Here is a 13,026-nt window from a genome sequence, read left to right as displayed (position 1 = left end):
AATTCCACAGCCACTCAAAAGCAGAATGCTTAGGAGTAGTAATGTTAGTCTCGAAGACAAAACCTGGCTTTTAGATTTCGTTCTAGCTATTAATAAATGTCTCGCTTCACAAATTATAACATGTCCTTTCCTAGTTCTGCGCAGAACTTCCAAGAAAGTACATCAAACTGCCAGCTCACAGAAAACTCTCTGCATAATACCATCACATTTAAAGGAAAATAAAAAACCCCATACAAAAGAAAACAAACACACATCCCCATCCCCCTTTCTTTACTATGCAGCAGACAAAAATATGCTCCGTTTGACACGTCTTTCTAACTAATGGGTATATGAACACACACACACATACACTGGCTGCAAAACAGAACTTGAGAGCTGAAATCAGGTTGAAATGCAAACAGATTTATCCTTTATGTAGCATACCTGGGGACACAGATCCTCCTGACTACCTTGACAACAGTTTCAACCCAAAAAAAACCCGCTCAAGTTCCTCAAACATTAAATCACAGGTTTAGCTAATTTTTCTGACATGAGACTAAATCTGAACTTAAAATTCATACTAGTTAGCGTCCAGAAAATAGTTATTTCTAGACATTCAAACCTACATGAAAATTTTGTGTACAAAATTGTGTACAAATGACAACAGAAATGTCATTTTATTGATTTAGTTGCTTTAAGTACTTGAAGGAGATAACGAACTAATTTTACAAGTCACATGTGTAGTATTCAATTATATTCCTCATACATTAGAATCTATTTAAACAGTGAAAAATAGACATCCCTGGCAATTACACTATTTACACCTGAGCAAACTTTACACCTGTAATTTTAAATGTGCTTCTTTTGACATTCCACAGAGCTGCTAGTTTTACCTATAAAGGTCTTTTAAATACTGCTTAGTATTTCAAGGCACAAACACAGTCTTAAAAGTACCACACAACGTCACAGCAGCAGATTGTGTTAGCTGTCATTACTGGACTACTAGGACATGGGGAAATAATACCCATCTACCACAGTGGCGGTCAGGAGGTTTGGCATGTACTGAAATGCCTCATGTAAAAAACAGCCTGAAAAAGGATCAAGCTCTGGGAGTGGGAACAGTTCACAGGAAACGAAAAGAACGCCACTGAAAACAAAACAAACCAACCACCACCACTAAAAAAAAAAACAAAAAACAACACAACACTATGAGGCACTTGGACAATGAAAACTATGCTTCAAAAAATGCCTGATCTTTCCTTGTTGTCAGATGAAGCTTTCCATCTCTCTGTATCCTAAAGAAGAGTGGAAAGGACAACAGCGACAATGAACAATATTTGAAATTAAATTTTATGTGACTTACAGATTGAGACAGTATTGATAAATCTATGCTTTCAGTTAGGGGATGACAGAAGCAGGACTTGTACAGACGGGCTCTTGATAAGCAGGAGTGACCATAAAGTCAATAGGAAATCCCTTCTCTTCAGGAAATAAAAAAAGAATTAAAAAAAAAAATCAAACAGAAAACCAAACAAAAGCCTCTTACTGGGATTAAGAGACCCTTATAAGAAAACAACCCTCCCAAATATCTTCAAAGGCCTTTTGATGTTTAGTTCAAAGGCTATGGTTTAGGTTTTGTCTACAAAACATATGACAAACAGCCTTGGAACAACTACCTACAAAATTATGTACTATGACTGAAATAGAGCACTTTTATTCCAGTTGTGATAGCTCCTTATTAAATTTAATTCCAAAAAAGATATACTCTGGACAAAGAATACCTCCACAAGGACTACATCTGTTTAACTAAATCAAGTAGCCATTCAAGAAAAAGCATGAAGCACAAATTGCATTTAGATGAGCCATCCAAAAAACCACCTCAAACATTAAGAGTTAATTTTTAAGAAAAAGGAATTAATGGGTATTCATCACAAAACAGGGATGACTGAGGTGAATGCTGCATTTTTATAAGCTGATAAGAAAACTTTAGGCATAAAAAAATACATATTCTTATAATCAACAAGCTTTGTTGGACAAGATATTGCAATGAAATGACTTTAAAAGGTTATTTAAGTCTATACAACTCGACCATTTAAAACCATGAGAAAAACAGATGTGACGTGTAGAGAAATCAGGCATGGCCAAAAATCTCCATCGGTGGTTAATTCCTGGTGCTCCCCTGGGTCAGATGCTAACATGAACCACCAGAAAGATACGTCTAAGCCTTTTCTACAGTGAAGAAAAATCTCCAAACATCTACCCAGTAGGATCTTGCCTGTACTGTAACTCACAGTGATAAGACAATACCAGTTTAAGTAAGACAGTCTTTGAATTTGCTGGAGCTATTTTGAAAAAACTTTAGTGAAAAATGGGTACAGAACAACCCAGTTAATGAACCTGGGGCACCACACAGCCACAACCATGAAGAGTCAGAGGGACAGGTTGAAGCTAAGCCAGAGGCAGCATGGCCTGGAAGCAGCTGGGCCACTTGGCTAGAACACGGCAGGTCTGCAGCATGTAATTAGGGCCTGAGGCACAGGGTTGGTCACGGCACTGCAAGCCTTGATTCTGGAAGAGGTACCTGGGGGATCCTCACTCCCTTATACACCTTACTGAGTTAGATGATTTTAGTGCAGTGGTACTGCTGGTATTAACACTGAGGAGACTTCTGCAAAGCACCTCCAAGAATCCCATGAATTGTCTTATTATGTAATATTTGCAAACATTGTGGAAAGAGGCCATGGTTTGAAAGACTGTTTTACCTAAACCTTTATGAGATTTAGCCAATGGAGCAGTTAAAAGCAAAGTTTGCTAATAACTTGTATGGAAAACAACGAGATGAACCAGTATTTAAGAGCAAAAGGAATGCTCTATCAGATATGCCTCACTGGAATGAGCATAACAAACAGCAGTTGTAAGGCAGTGCTGGCCCCCTTCAGGAAAAAAACTCAACACACCTATGACTAGCAGTTATATTCAACAGGGATGCTTTTGTAGCTTTCAAGAGGGAATGCACACCACAACAGTGGAAATGAAAACCAAACCAAGAGCCAGTATGGTTAAATGATAAGCTTATTTGAACTAAAGAGGAAATGTCAGAAGAATCAATCTTTAATTAAACTCCAGAGAAAGGGCATCCAACAATAGCAGGTAAAGTGCAAGACACTCGTGAGTTTAAAAAAAAATAATTAAAGAGTCAAGTACAATCTTACTATTTTGATTATAGGAGCTTCAAATTACTGTAGAGAAAAAAGCCATAGAGAGACTCCAGGCCCCTTATTAGAACTCATAAGATTAAGATAATGTTTAAGAACCAAAGTGAGGATATTGGGAGATATCTGCTCTTATGAGATGAGAGAGATAAGGTAATGGAGGTTATGACTGAAGGATGACCTTGTACGATTTCTAATGTCTCTGTATTTGAGTTCATCCACCATCTCTTATACGTGTGTTGCAAAATAAGAGGACCAGCAGTGAGAAAAAAAAAATAAAGAGACCAGTCAGAACTAAGAAAACTAAAGAAAGCAAGCAACTGAATTCCTATGTAAGCTGCACACTATCAGCAGAGAGGCTGTAAATGACGAGGTCCACATTCATATAAAAAACAAGGTCAAGTGTAAGCACTAGAACTGAATGTATTCTAAATTTCTCAGAGAAAATACAGTGAGTAAAAACAGTGACACTTTGCAGTAGATTCCTTTATCACTAAAGATTTTCATGTGTTTTTGTTGTGGTTTAACCACAACTGGCAACCAAGCCCCATACAGCCACTCACTCACTCTCCTGGTGGGATGAGGGAGGGAATTGGAAGGGTAAAAGTGAAAGCAAAAGTCCTGTGCACATAAGCAAAGCAAAACAAGGAATTCATTCACCACTTCCCATGGGCAGGCAGGTGTTCAGCCATTCCCAGGAAAGCAGGGCTCCAGCACGTGAAACAGTCACGGGAGAAGACATGCTGTCACTTCAAACACTCCCTGCTTCTTCACCCAGCTTGATATGCTAAGCATGATGTCATGTGGTATGGAATATCCCTTGGGTCACTTGGGGTCAGCTGTCCCCATGTCCCCTCCCAACTCCTTGTGCACCCCCAGCCTCCTCGTCAGTGGGATGGTGCATGAGGCAGAAAAGGCCTTGACTCTGTGCAAGCACTGCTCAGCAAAATCAAAAATATCCCTGAACTATCAGCATTGTTTTCAGCACAGATCCAAAACACAGCCCCATACCAGCTACTAGGAAGAAAATTAACTCTACCTCAGTCAAACCCAGTACATTTTGCATCCAAGATTATCAGAAAAAAGATTACAAAATGCCTTATGTTTACTGTTTACACATTTGTGACTCCTCAGCTGTACTAGTGCACATGCTGCTACATGTTTCCTATTCCTTAATGAAAAAAGAAAAACCTTTCAACACTGGAAATTGCAATGATTCTGGAAGGGGTTACTTTTCCATTAATTTAAAAATTGTCTGAGTACCATACAGTTGCAGTGTTCCTTTAGAGCAATGATGTCTTGGGGTTTGTAACAGCACCATGTGACTGCAAATCAAAACTTGGAAGATAATGAACCTGATAGAGTGAAGATTGCATCTTACGAGGAGTGCCGAGCCAGAAGTTTCCAATGATTTTCCACTGACAGAATTACAGGAGGTAAAAGAACACATTCACACTCCCATCACAAGATTTTAATTTAAAAAATAAGTATATATAGGCTGCTGTAACGAATACTTTGCAGTCGTTAAGTACTAGTCAAAATCAGTAGGCTAAAGAGTACTCATGTCTCTTCCTGGCATACCTCTAGCCTTCTAAATAAAGAATATACAGGCTGTCAAAGCCTAGAATAAACACACACTCACGTGAAGTGTTCAGAAGTCGGTGCTCTCCTACATCCACGCAGAGTAAAAGAAGTAATTTGAAGTGACAAATACGTAAAATTCAACATGTAAGGCATAAAGAGTTAAAACATATCTTTTAGGTTTCCTTGAAGCATCCAGAAAGAAATTAATTCTGAAACAGATCTCATTTACAGTCTAGATAGCAAGTCAGCTCCTCCTAAGGGTAATTGCATGGCAGCTTATTATAGCTATCAGCTTAATTACGAAACATGCCAAGCAACAGTAATAAATCTCATTGGCAAAGGCAAAATAAGCTATTATTACTTAAGTGAACAAAGTTCAGTCAATGGCCTTTCCCCACTTGCAGCTCATGGTCCATCCAACCCAGCCCCGTACGCGCCAGTCACAGGTATCTTCCCACTGAACAACACAGCTCTGCCAAGCTGATCTTCTCAATACAGTTTCAGACCACATATACCCTGGAAGGTTTCTTGCCTTCGCAGAAATAAACAAACACGGGATAAACAGAGCACTGGGAATCAAAAAGAAAGAAAATGGAGTGGTGGTGTGTCAAGGACATCAGATGAATGAGGAACTGAAGGGCTTTGACCCTTTGGCTTGGGAAGGGCAGTGAGTGAACAGAACCCTCACTGTCACAGAAGGGCAAGGTTCCAGGGACTTCTTGCCAGAGACATAAGAATAAGATACCACACAGCACAAACAATGAGCTTCAAGGAGCCTGCTGATATCCCCTCACTTGCAGCTTTCCAGCAACAAGGACTTTGACTTCAAATACTTCCCTTTTTCAGTAATACCAAGTCACTAGCAGAAAACTTTACTATGAACAAATGCCACTGCTATTACTGGACAGACAAAGAGGTTCCCCAGCTAACATTGATGAATCTGTTGAGAGTCTCATAATCTGAACACTTAAAAAGACTGCTGTTATTTATCAGCAAGTTGCACACGCACCATACCATATGCCCATGCCCAGATTCTGAGGAGATGGCACACAGGAGGAATTATACTGTTGGGGGATTTGTAGAAGCTTAAGAACATGTAACAAAGTACACAGGAAGAAAAATCTAACTGATGTAAAAACATTTATCTTGTTATCTGGTTTAGAGATAAACTGCACATTTTGAAGCCCAGCCTGAAAAATTCTGGAGCACTTGTACAATTGAGTAAGGTACAGTCTATAATGGAAGCTCAGTACTGGATCCAGGGCACAGTTCACCTACTGGGAACTATTCCCATCTAGAAATATTCACTAAACTAGAAATCAGCATGATTCTCAGCAGTTTTTCAAAAACACTTAAGATTTTGAAACCAAGTATTTGATAATCTCTGTGATTTAAGAGGAAATGTCCTATGATGCACACAGAGACAGGAAAAGACACTGTAGAGGGAGGAGATGCTGGATTAACTGTCAAAAGACAGATCCTTGCCTACCAAATTACTTTGTTTCTGAAACTGTATAGGCACTAAACCAGTAACGAATTGTCTTTCCATCTCAAATTTTCAACTGCAGCAACAGAGAACTGGGACACTGAAGCTAACATTCAGACTAATGAGTTGTGACAGATATGACGCTGAGATACCACAACTTTTTTCTCATGGACAGCTGCCTAAGCTAGGGTTGTACTGTTCAGTACGGTCTGCATGTATTTTTTCTTTCTGAGTTGTTTACTTCCAAGGGATTTTCGTCACCAACATTAGCTTGTATGGATCGGCATCTACTGCAACAGGATAAGCACGTAACCTTCTGATCAGATCCATGTTTTTTCTCAGAGTCTGATTGTTACATACATACAGTACTCCACACAGATGTTAGAGTTGTGGATACAGCAAAACTATCTTCAAAGAAAAAAAAAAAAAAAGAAAAACCCAAGATCAATTCTCACTTTTGTTTTAATTGCTAGTAAGAGTGTTTGGTAACTCTGTAAAAAGCTTGATGTTGCAAACTACCTGATATTTTAGTGCAATTTTACTGAAAGTATTCTCACTAAGTGTGTTTCATTGATTAAGAAATGACAGTATCATCCAGGGAGAAGATAAGTGATGTTTGCTCCTATTACCTAACAAGATAAGAGCAGCTACTTGTTTAAGTATTTTTCAGAGATGCTGGAGTTCCTAAGATTTGGAAAAAAGCATATAGAAAGACATAATTTCAATAGTCCTAACAAAGCAGACAATTCCAACTGTTCTAAATATAATACAAAATGCTCCTAGCTGCTGCAGAAAACCTCATCCAAATTCAGTTTTAAACTGGGAAAAAAAAAAACTACCTCAGGCCTTTATTTGACCTCTTTAAAATTTCTACCACTCCCGGAATGTTACCAAGTCATATTTCCTATGAAACAGCAAACAAAACAGAAGCAAACTGTTTTTCTGTCACTCTAATGCTCCACATCACCACCAGTCCTCAAGTACATCCAGAGAATTTAGAAAAAGTAGTGTGCAAATTAGATTTGAGGTACCGCTTAAGCCCAGGCCTGCAGTATTTAATGTGATTAGCCTCAGACATGGAAGAAAACTGTATCTTCCATATTTGAATAAGTCAGATAACAAACACTTAAACATAGTTCATAAAGAGCCCTGTATCTAGATTAAGCCCTAAATGGCAGTGGTTTTGTGAGCCCTCAGTGGCAGCGTTAGGATGCTCTGAGCTGCTCCAAGGTTTATCAACATCTCCTGTCTTCCAACACACCTTCCCACAAACAGCAAAAATAACTAAGACTTTCTTTACAAAAAGAGCATCTTTATGTAATGTATAGTAGTAATAATGATGAAGATAATGATAACAATTATAATAATACAGTAGAAATAATAATAATAGTAATAATAATATCACCCCCAGAGGGGGGTGAAACTGGAAAAGGCACCACAGAGGAGCTGGAAAAGGCACAACCGCAAAAGTCAGCAATCGGAGCACATACTGAGGGGCTTGAACTTTGGTAGTTACTCAGTAACAAGAGCTGGTCACAACATAGCTTTAGCTTTTTCGATTCCTCTATCTACAAGTACCCTCCTCCCTGAAACTCATCCAAGCGGCAAAATGTTCACAGAGCTAGAACATACTAAATGCTCGACAATGACAATCAGAACTGCTGTTGTTGTTTTGTTTAGGCCACTTTGACACTGCTCAAGAAAATAAGTGAGTTTTTCAGCCTAGGAGACGCGGGGCACATCTGTCCAGCCGGGCTAGGGAGTCGCACGCTGGCTCTGCCCACTATCTGGAAGCTGTACATACATGAAGGCTGCGCAGAGGCAGGACTTCGGCCCGGGCACATTCCGGGCACAGGTGCCTGGGAGGCACACCAGGAGCTCCCGGGTCAGGAATCACCGGGTCGGAGCGCGGACAGGGCGCCTGCACTTTGCCACCGCTTTCAGGGACACGATTCCCAAATAATGAAGGCAGGGCTGTAGAGCGCGATTCCCCCGCACCGAGCGAACACCTCGCCGAGCGAGTGTCACACCGCAGCAACGGAGCAGAGGGCTGGAAAACACGTATTTTGGGCCAGCCGGCTCCCGGGGCGCTCCGCACCCTCGCCGGGCACAAACCGTCGGGCACGAGCAGGGCAGAGCGGGAAGAAAGGAGCGACCGCCCGGCTGCCTCCCGTGCGCGCCCGCTCCGTGCCCGGCCGGGGGGGCGGGGGCCCGGCGGGGCCGGAGGATGCTCGGCGGCCCCCGCCTCCCATGTGCCCGCCATGGCCGCCCCCCGCGCCCGCGGGACGGCGGCGCCCACTCCGCCCGCTTTCACTTTCTTTCCCGGCCCCGCCGGCGCTGCGTGGCCCCGGGCACCGCGCGGGGAGCGGCCCGGGGCTGCCTGGGGCGGGGGGGGAGCAGCCCCGGCCAGGCCTCCGCTGTCCCCCCGCGCCGCCCCGAGGCCAGGCACCCTCTGTGGCACCCCGAGGAATCTCCCAGCCCCGGCCAGGCGGGCGGGGGGGCCGGTGGCGGCGGGGACGGCCTGGCTGGGCGCCCCGCGGATGGAGCGTCCCGGCGGGTCCGGTGCCCGCAGAGGTGACCCCCGCCCGCCCGCCCGCCCGGCGTGCTCGCGCCCACCTTGTAGGAATCGGTAGCGAGGAGGATGTTGAACTCGGCGCCCGCCGCAGCGCACTCCATGTCGCCGAGCACCGGGAGGCGCCGCCGCCCGCACGGACCGGACCGGACCGGAGCAGGCTGTGCCGCCGCCGCCGCTCGCGCTCGGAGCGGGGGGAGCGCGGGGAGCGCGGCCGGGGCGGGGACGCGGCCCCGCGGGCGAGGGGGGCCGGTGGCGGGACCGCTGATTGGCTGAGCGGCAGCGCTGCTGCGGGAGGGGCCGTGACGGCACCGTGGGGAGGGCGGGGCCGGGGCGCTGCGAGGGCTGTGATTGGTCCCGCCGCCCGGCCGGTGCAGGGGGAGGGGCGGGGGAGCGCCTCGCGCCGCACGTTCCCTTTCATTGGGGTCTGGGCGGGGCCCGCTCGGTGACGTCACCGCGCGGCCGGCGCGCGATCGGCAGAGCGGGTGCGGCGGGGGGGGAAGCGGCGCGCGCGTGCGCGGGGGGGCGGCGGGGCCGGTTTCGATTCTCGGCGGCCGCGGCTCTGACGGGAAAGGGCTGCGGAAGCTCCGCCCGGGCACCAGAGGATCTGAGGGCCAGGGCAGCCCTTGCTTCAGCCGGGACCCTCGCACCGAGGGCCTGGGGTCGATGGCCCTGTGGAAATGGACCCCCCCGGCCTCCTGGAGGACCCAGATCTCCACCCACCTCCACACCGGTTGCTTCAGTGGGAGAACATGATGCTTTTTGATAGAAAATACTTCTTAGCCCTCTTTTCAGTAGGTTTGGATCAGAGATTACGTATAAAGTTATGTCTGCTTCCGGAAAGCGTACTTTCATACTCACTATAATTGTAGCTGGTCTTCTAATCCGAGTAAATACTTGAGGTTTCTGAATCATGTTTATCCATCGTTTGAATTGTTCTGGGACCACAGAACATTCTTTTGGCACAAGGAGCAAATACAGATAGGATGGGTCAGGGTGGAAGGGACCACAGCGGATCATCTGGTCCAACCTCCCTGCCCAGCCAGGGTCATCCCAGAGCACGTGGGACAGGATTGTGTCCGGAGGGTTCTGGAATGTCTCCAGTGAGGGAGGCTCCACAGCCACTCTGGGCAATCTGTTCCAGTGCTCCGTCACAGTCGTTACATGATTTCTATCATGGTGGCTCGTCCATGATGGGAAGATGGTCATCTCACTCTCTGCTAACTAGGTGTATGGAAAGAACTATTAACAATGCTGCTGTACTGCATTAAAAAAAGCTGCTTTGTGAGCCTTTTCTGTAAAACCAGTGGTGAATTAACACTTGAGTTGTTGTTGGATGATACACAAATCTGAAATTGTATAACTAATAATTGTTTATTAAGATGATTCAGAAACATTGGGTTTCACCAGTCAGATTTTCAGAGAAATATGAATGTCCAAAATAATTGCAATGAATAAGATCCATAATGGGGTCTAGATATTTTTGACCTGATTCTGTATAGGTCCTGGTGGATCCATAATTGCACTGTGAACCACATTCATTTGATTACTCTTGTCAACCCCTGTTGACCTCATCATGCTCTTGCTTTATGCCATTTCGTGTGAGAAAAACACCAGTTTTATATACATATATATACCCAGCCCAGAGAGGCTGTGGAGTCTCCACTTCAAGAACCCTCTGGACACAACCCTATGCCATGTGCTCTGGGATGACCCTGCCTGAAAAGGGAGGTTAGACCAGATGACCCTGTGGTCCCTTCCAACCTGATCCATTCTCTGACTCCGTGAAACTACTTTCCTGCAGGAGGGAAAGGGTTCCTATGGAATAGGAAAAAGTCAGTGAAGCAGTTGGAAACATTAAGAGACTACATATATCAGGAGTTTCCTGTACTCTTCCCTCCACCAGCTTGTCTGTGTGCTGTTTTTCAACAAAATCTGGTAGTAGCAATGGTAATTGCTGTTATTGCTATCAGCTACCATGAACTTGCAACTAATTCTTGTCTTAGATTTTCCACTTCAGTCTGATTTTCTTGTTCAGTCTCATGGACACAAAGTTATCTTTTTACCCTTACTTCCCCATCAGAACAAGAAAAAGTTGAAATTTCCATTTCCTGTCTCTGATCTCTCTGTAGCTCTTCCCATTTATATCTCTATGTCTTGTTTGTTGCTGCATAGACAATCCAGTCTGCTCTCTTCCATTGGCAAAACTTATCTAAAAGTGCTTACTCATTTAGAAAGCTGCTCTACCTTTTTCCACATCCTCTTTAAATATAAAGTGTTTTTTCTGAAGTTGTCTGGACTGACTCTTCCTTAATTCCTTCTGAGGGTTCCTTTTGTGGAGTGTCATGTCAATGTGACAACATGATTATTGGATATTTGACATTATCTTGATATACAAATCTCACGTTTTGTCACAAAACTTTCTTCTGTGGTGTCACTTACATCAGAATTTTGCCCCTTAGCACATTCTTTATCTGTGTTATCCATCCTTATCTTTTTCATGGTGAAATTTTTCTGCTGCAAAGGACAAAGCTTAAATTCTTTTTGGAAAGTCTGTTTTAATACAATGCTGATTAGTAAAAAGAAAAAAGAATTTTATCAGATCAGTCAACTTTAGCAAGAAATTAGAAAAGTCAGAAAAATAGTACAGGGCTTGCTTTTTGTTGGTTTTGGTTTGGTTTATTTTTAAGATGACATTTCTCACTACAGAATTCTCCTGATATATCTTCAAACCTTCAATAGAATAATTAATGATGATTTGTTCAGACAGAATTTTTGTCAGCATTCTCCTCCTACTGGCTCTTTCTTGTATCTTATGACATGCCAGAACTTGAATAATGGTTTAATTTAGGTCATATGAACATATCTTAAGCTGTATCTGTAATGAAATATTGTAAAGTTAGAGCACTTCAGAGTATTAATAGAAAATGGTACTATGCTAAACAGAGCTATATTAAATCATGGTTTGGTGAGGAGAATATATTTTGAGTCTGGAAAAAATTAAATAGAACTCTTGTAGCACTAGGTGGTGGGAGTACAGTTACAATGGCAGAAGAGAAGTAATCCTAGGAACCTCAAATACTCAATTCCTGTGCCATATCTGTCATCTATTGTCTGTAAAACTGACTTTGGACTGTTGGATCGGCTTGTGGGAGGGCTTAATGTCTCCCTTCTGATGAAACCACTCCAAGAAATCATGCTTTTTAAATGCAAGTTCAGCTAAATTGGTTTTGATACCATTTAGCCTCCTGATAGAGCTGGGGTTCTTCAATAGTTATCTACTAGCATTTTCGTTAGGCATCTGAGAGATTTTTAGAGGTACTTGTTTGAATATTTATAATAAACAAAGCTCTAATGGTAGCTTTAATAAATTCATATTAATCCAGGGACATGTTTTGTTGCCCAGGGTTTTCTGATAATAAATGATATTCTGTGTAGCAGAAGCGTCCAGTCAGCATTTTATGCATATAAAGTCTATACTATAGTCTACTGCTATATTTGGAGGATAATTGTCCTGCAAATAAGTCCTCAGGCTGATGTCTTAGGAGGTATACAAGGACAGTCAAATTAAGATGGATATTACATTATATCCCTTCTTCAATCAATATTGCAAAACTTGATATTTATTTCATCTAGCTGTGAGAGTCCTGTCACCATTGCATAGAAGATCTCTGTGACTGGAATTTCTGCACACTCCATGCTTATGTACAGGGCATGAGTTTTCCCCTCTAATGTTTCTGGTCATTTCAGTTGTTAATTCTGAGCCTGAACCAATCCACTGTTCTCCCTTTATCTGGGTGATAATTCCAAGGCGTATTGACAAATTAAATGTCAACATTGTTTCTTTACATTGTTATTTTTATTTTCAGATATGCTGGCAAAAGGGCAGAATTTTAGCTGTACTCCTTTGTACTTTGGGTTTGGTGCATCTAGTACTTGTGGTGCTGTTTAAGCTTTCAGTGTTTGGCAGCAAGTCCCTTGGTGCCTGACAGCCACGCTGGTGTAGCTGGAGTTTATCAGGTGTCTGTCACTCGCCACCTTGGTGCACACAGTTCTTTGCTGTGGAGCTATGAGGAAAACAGGGTGGAGCCTGTGGACTTTTTTTTCCCCCAAGGCTAAACTCCTTTTATCCTTCCTAAATCTTCCCGTCCTGCATCATTCTGCAACCTCTCAGTGTTTCCTCTGTGTTCTCA

General features: G+C 43.4%; 1 protein-coding gene across 4 annotated transcripts in view; it reads right to left on the bottom strand.

Annotated features, from left to right (window-relative positions):
- The window catches only part of NAMPT (nicotinamide phosphoribosyltransferase), a 30,801-nt gene extending 20,759 nt beyond the window's left edge, over positions 1–10,042 (bottom strand). The window contains exon 1 of one of the 4 annotated variants that reach the window (XM_027751810.2): positions 9,695–10,042. In XM_027751810.2, the coding sequence (XP_027607611.1) occupies positions 9,695–10,042 (348 nt within the window). Of the gene's footprint in view, positions 1–8,877; positions 9,052–9,694 lie in introns of those variants that run through there. The other 3 variants (XM_027751811.2, XM_027751812.2, XM_027751813.2) reach the window with 3 other exon arrangements.
- Positions 10,043–13,026: the final 2,984 nt, after the last annotated feature.

Source organism: Pipra filicauda, unplaced genomic scaffold (genome assembly GCF_003945595.2).
Source record: "Pipra filicauda isolate LSUMZ 115617 unplaced genomic scaffold, ASM394559v2 scaffold167_size3244652_pilon, whole genome shotgun sequence".
NCBI lineage: Eukaryota > Metazoa > Chordata > Aves > Passeriformes > Pipridae > Pipra > Pipra filicauda.
Note: the sequence above shows the minus strand (reverse complement) of the source record. Positions and strands in the feature narration are given on the sequence as shown.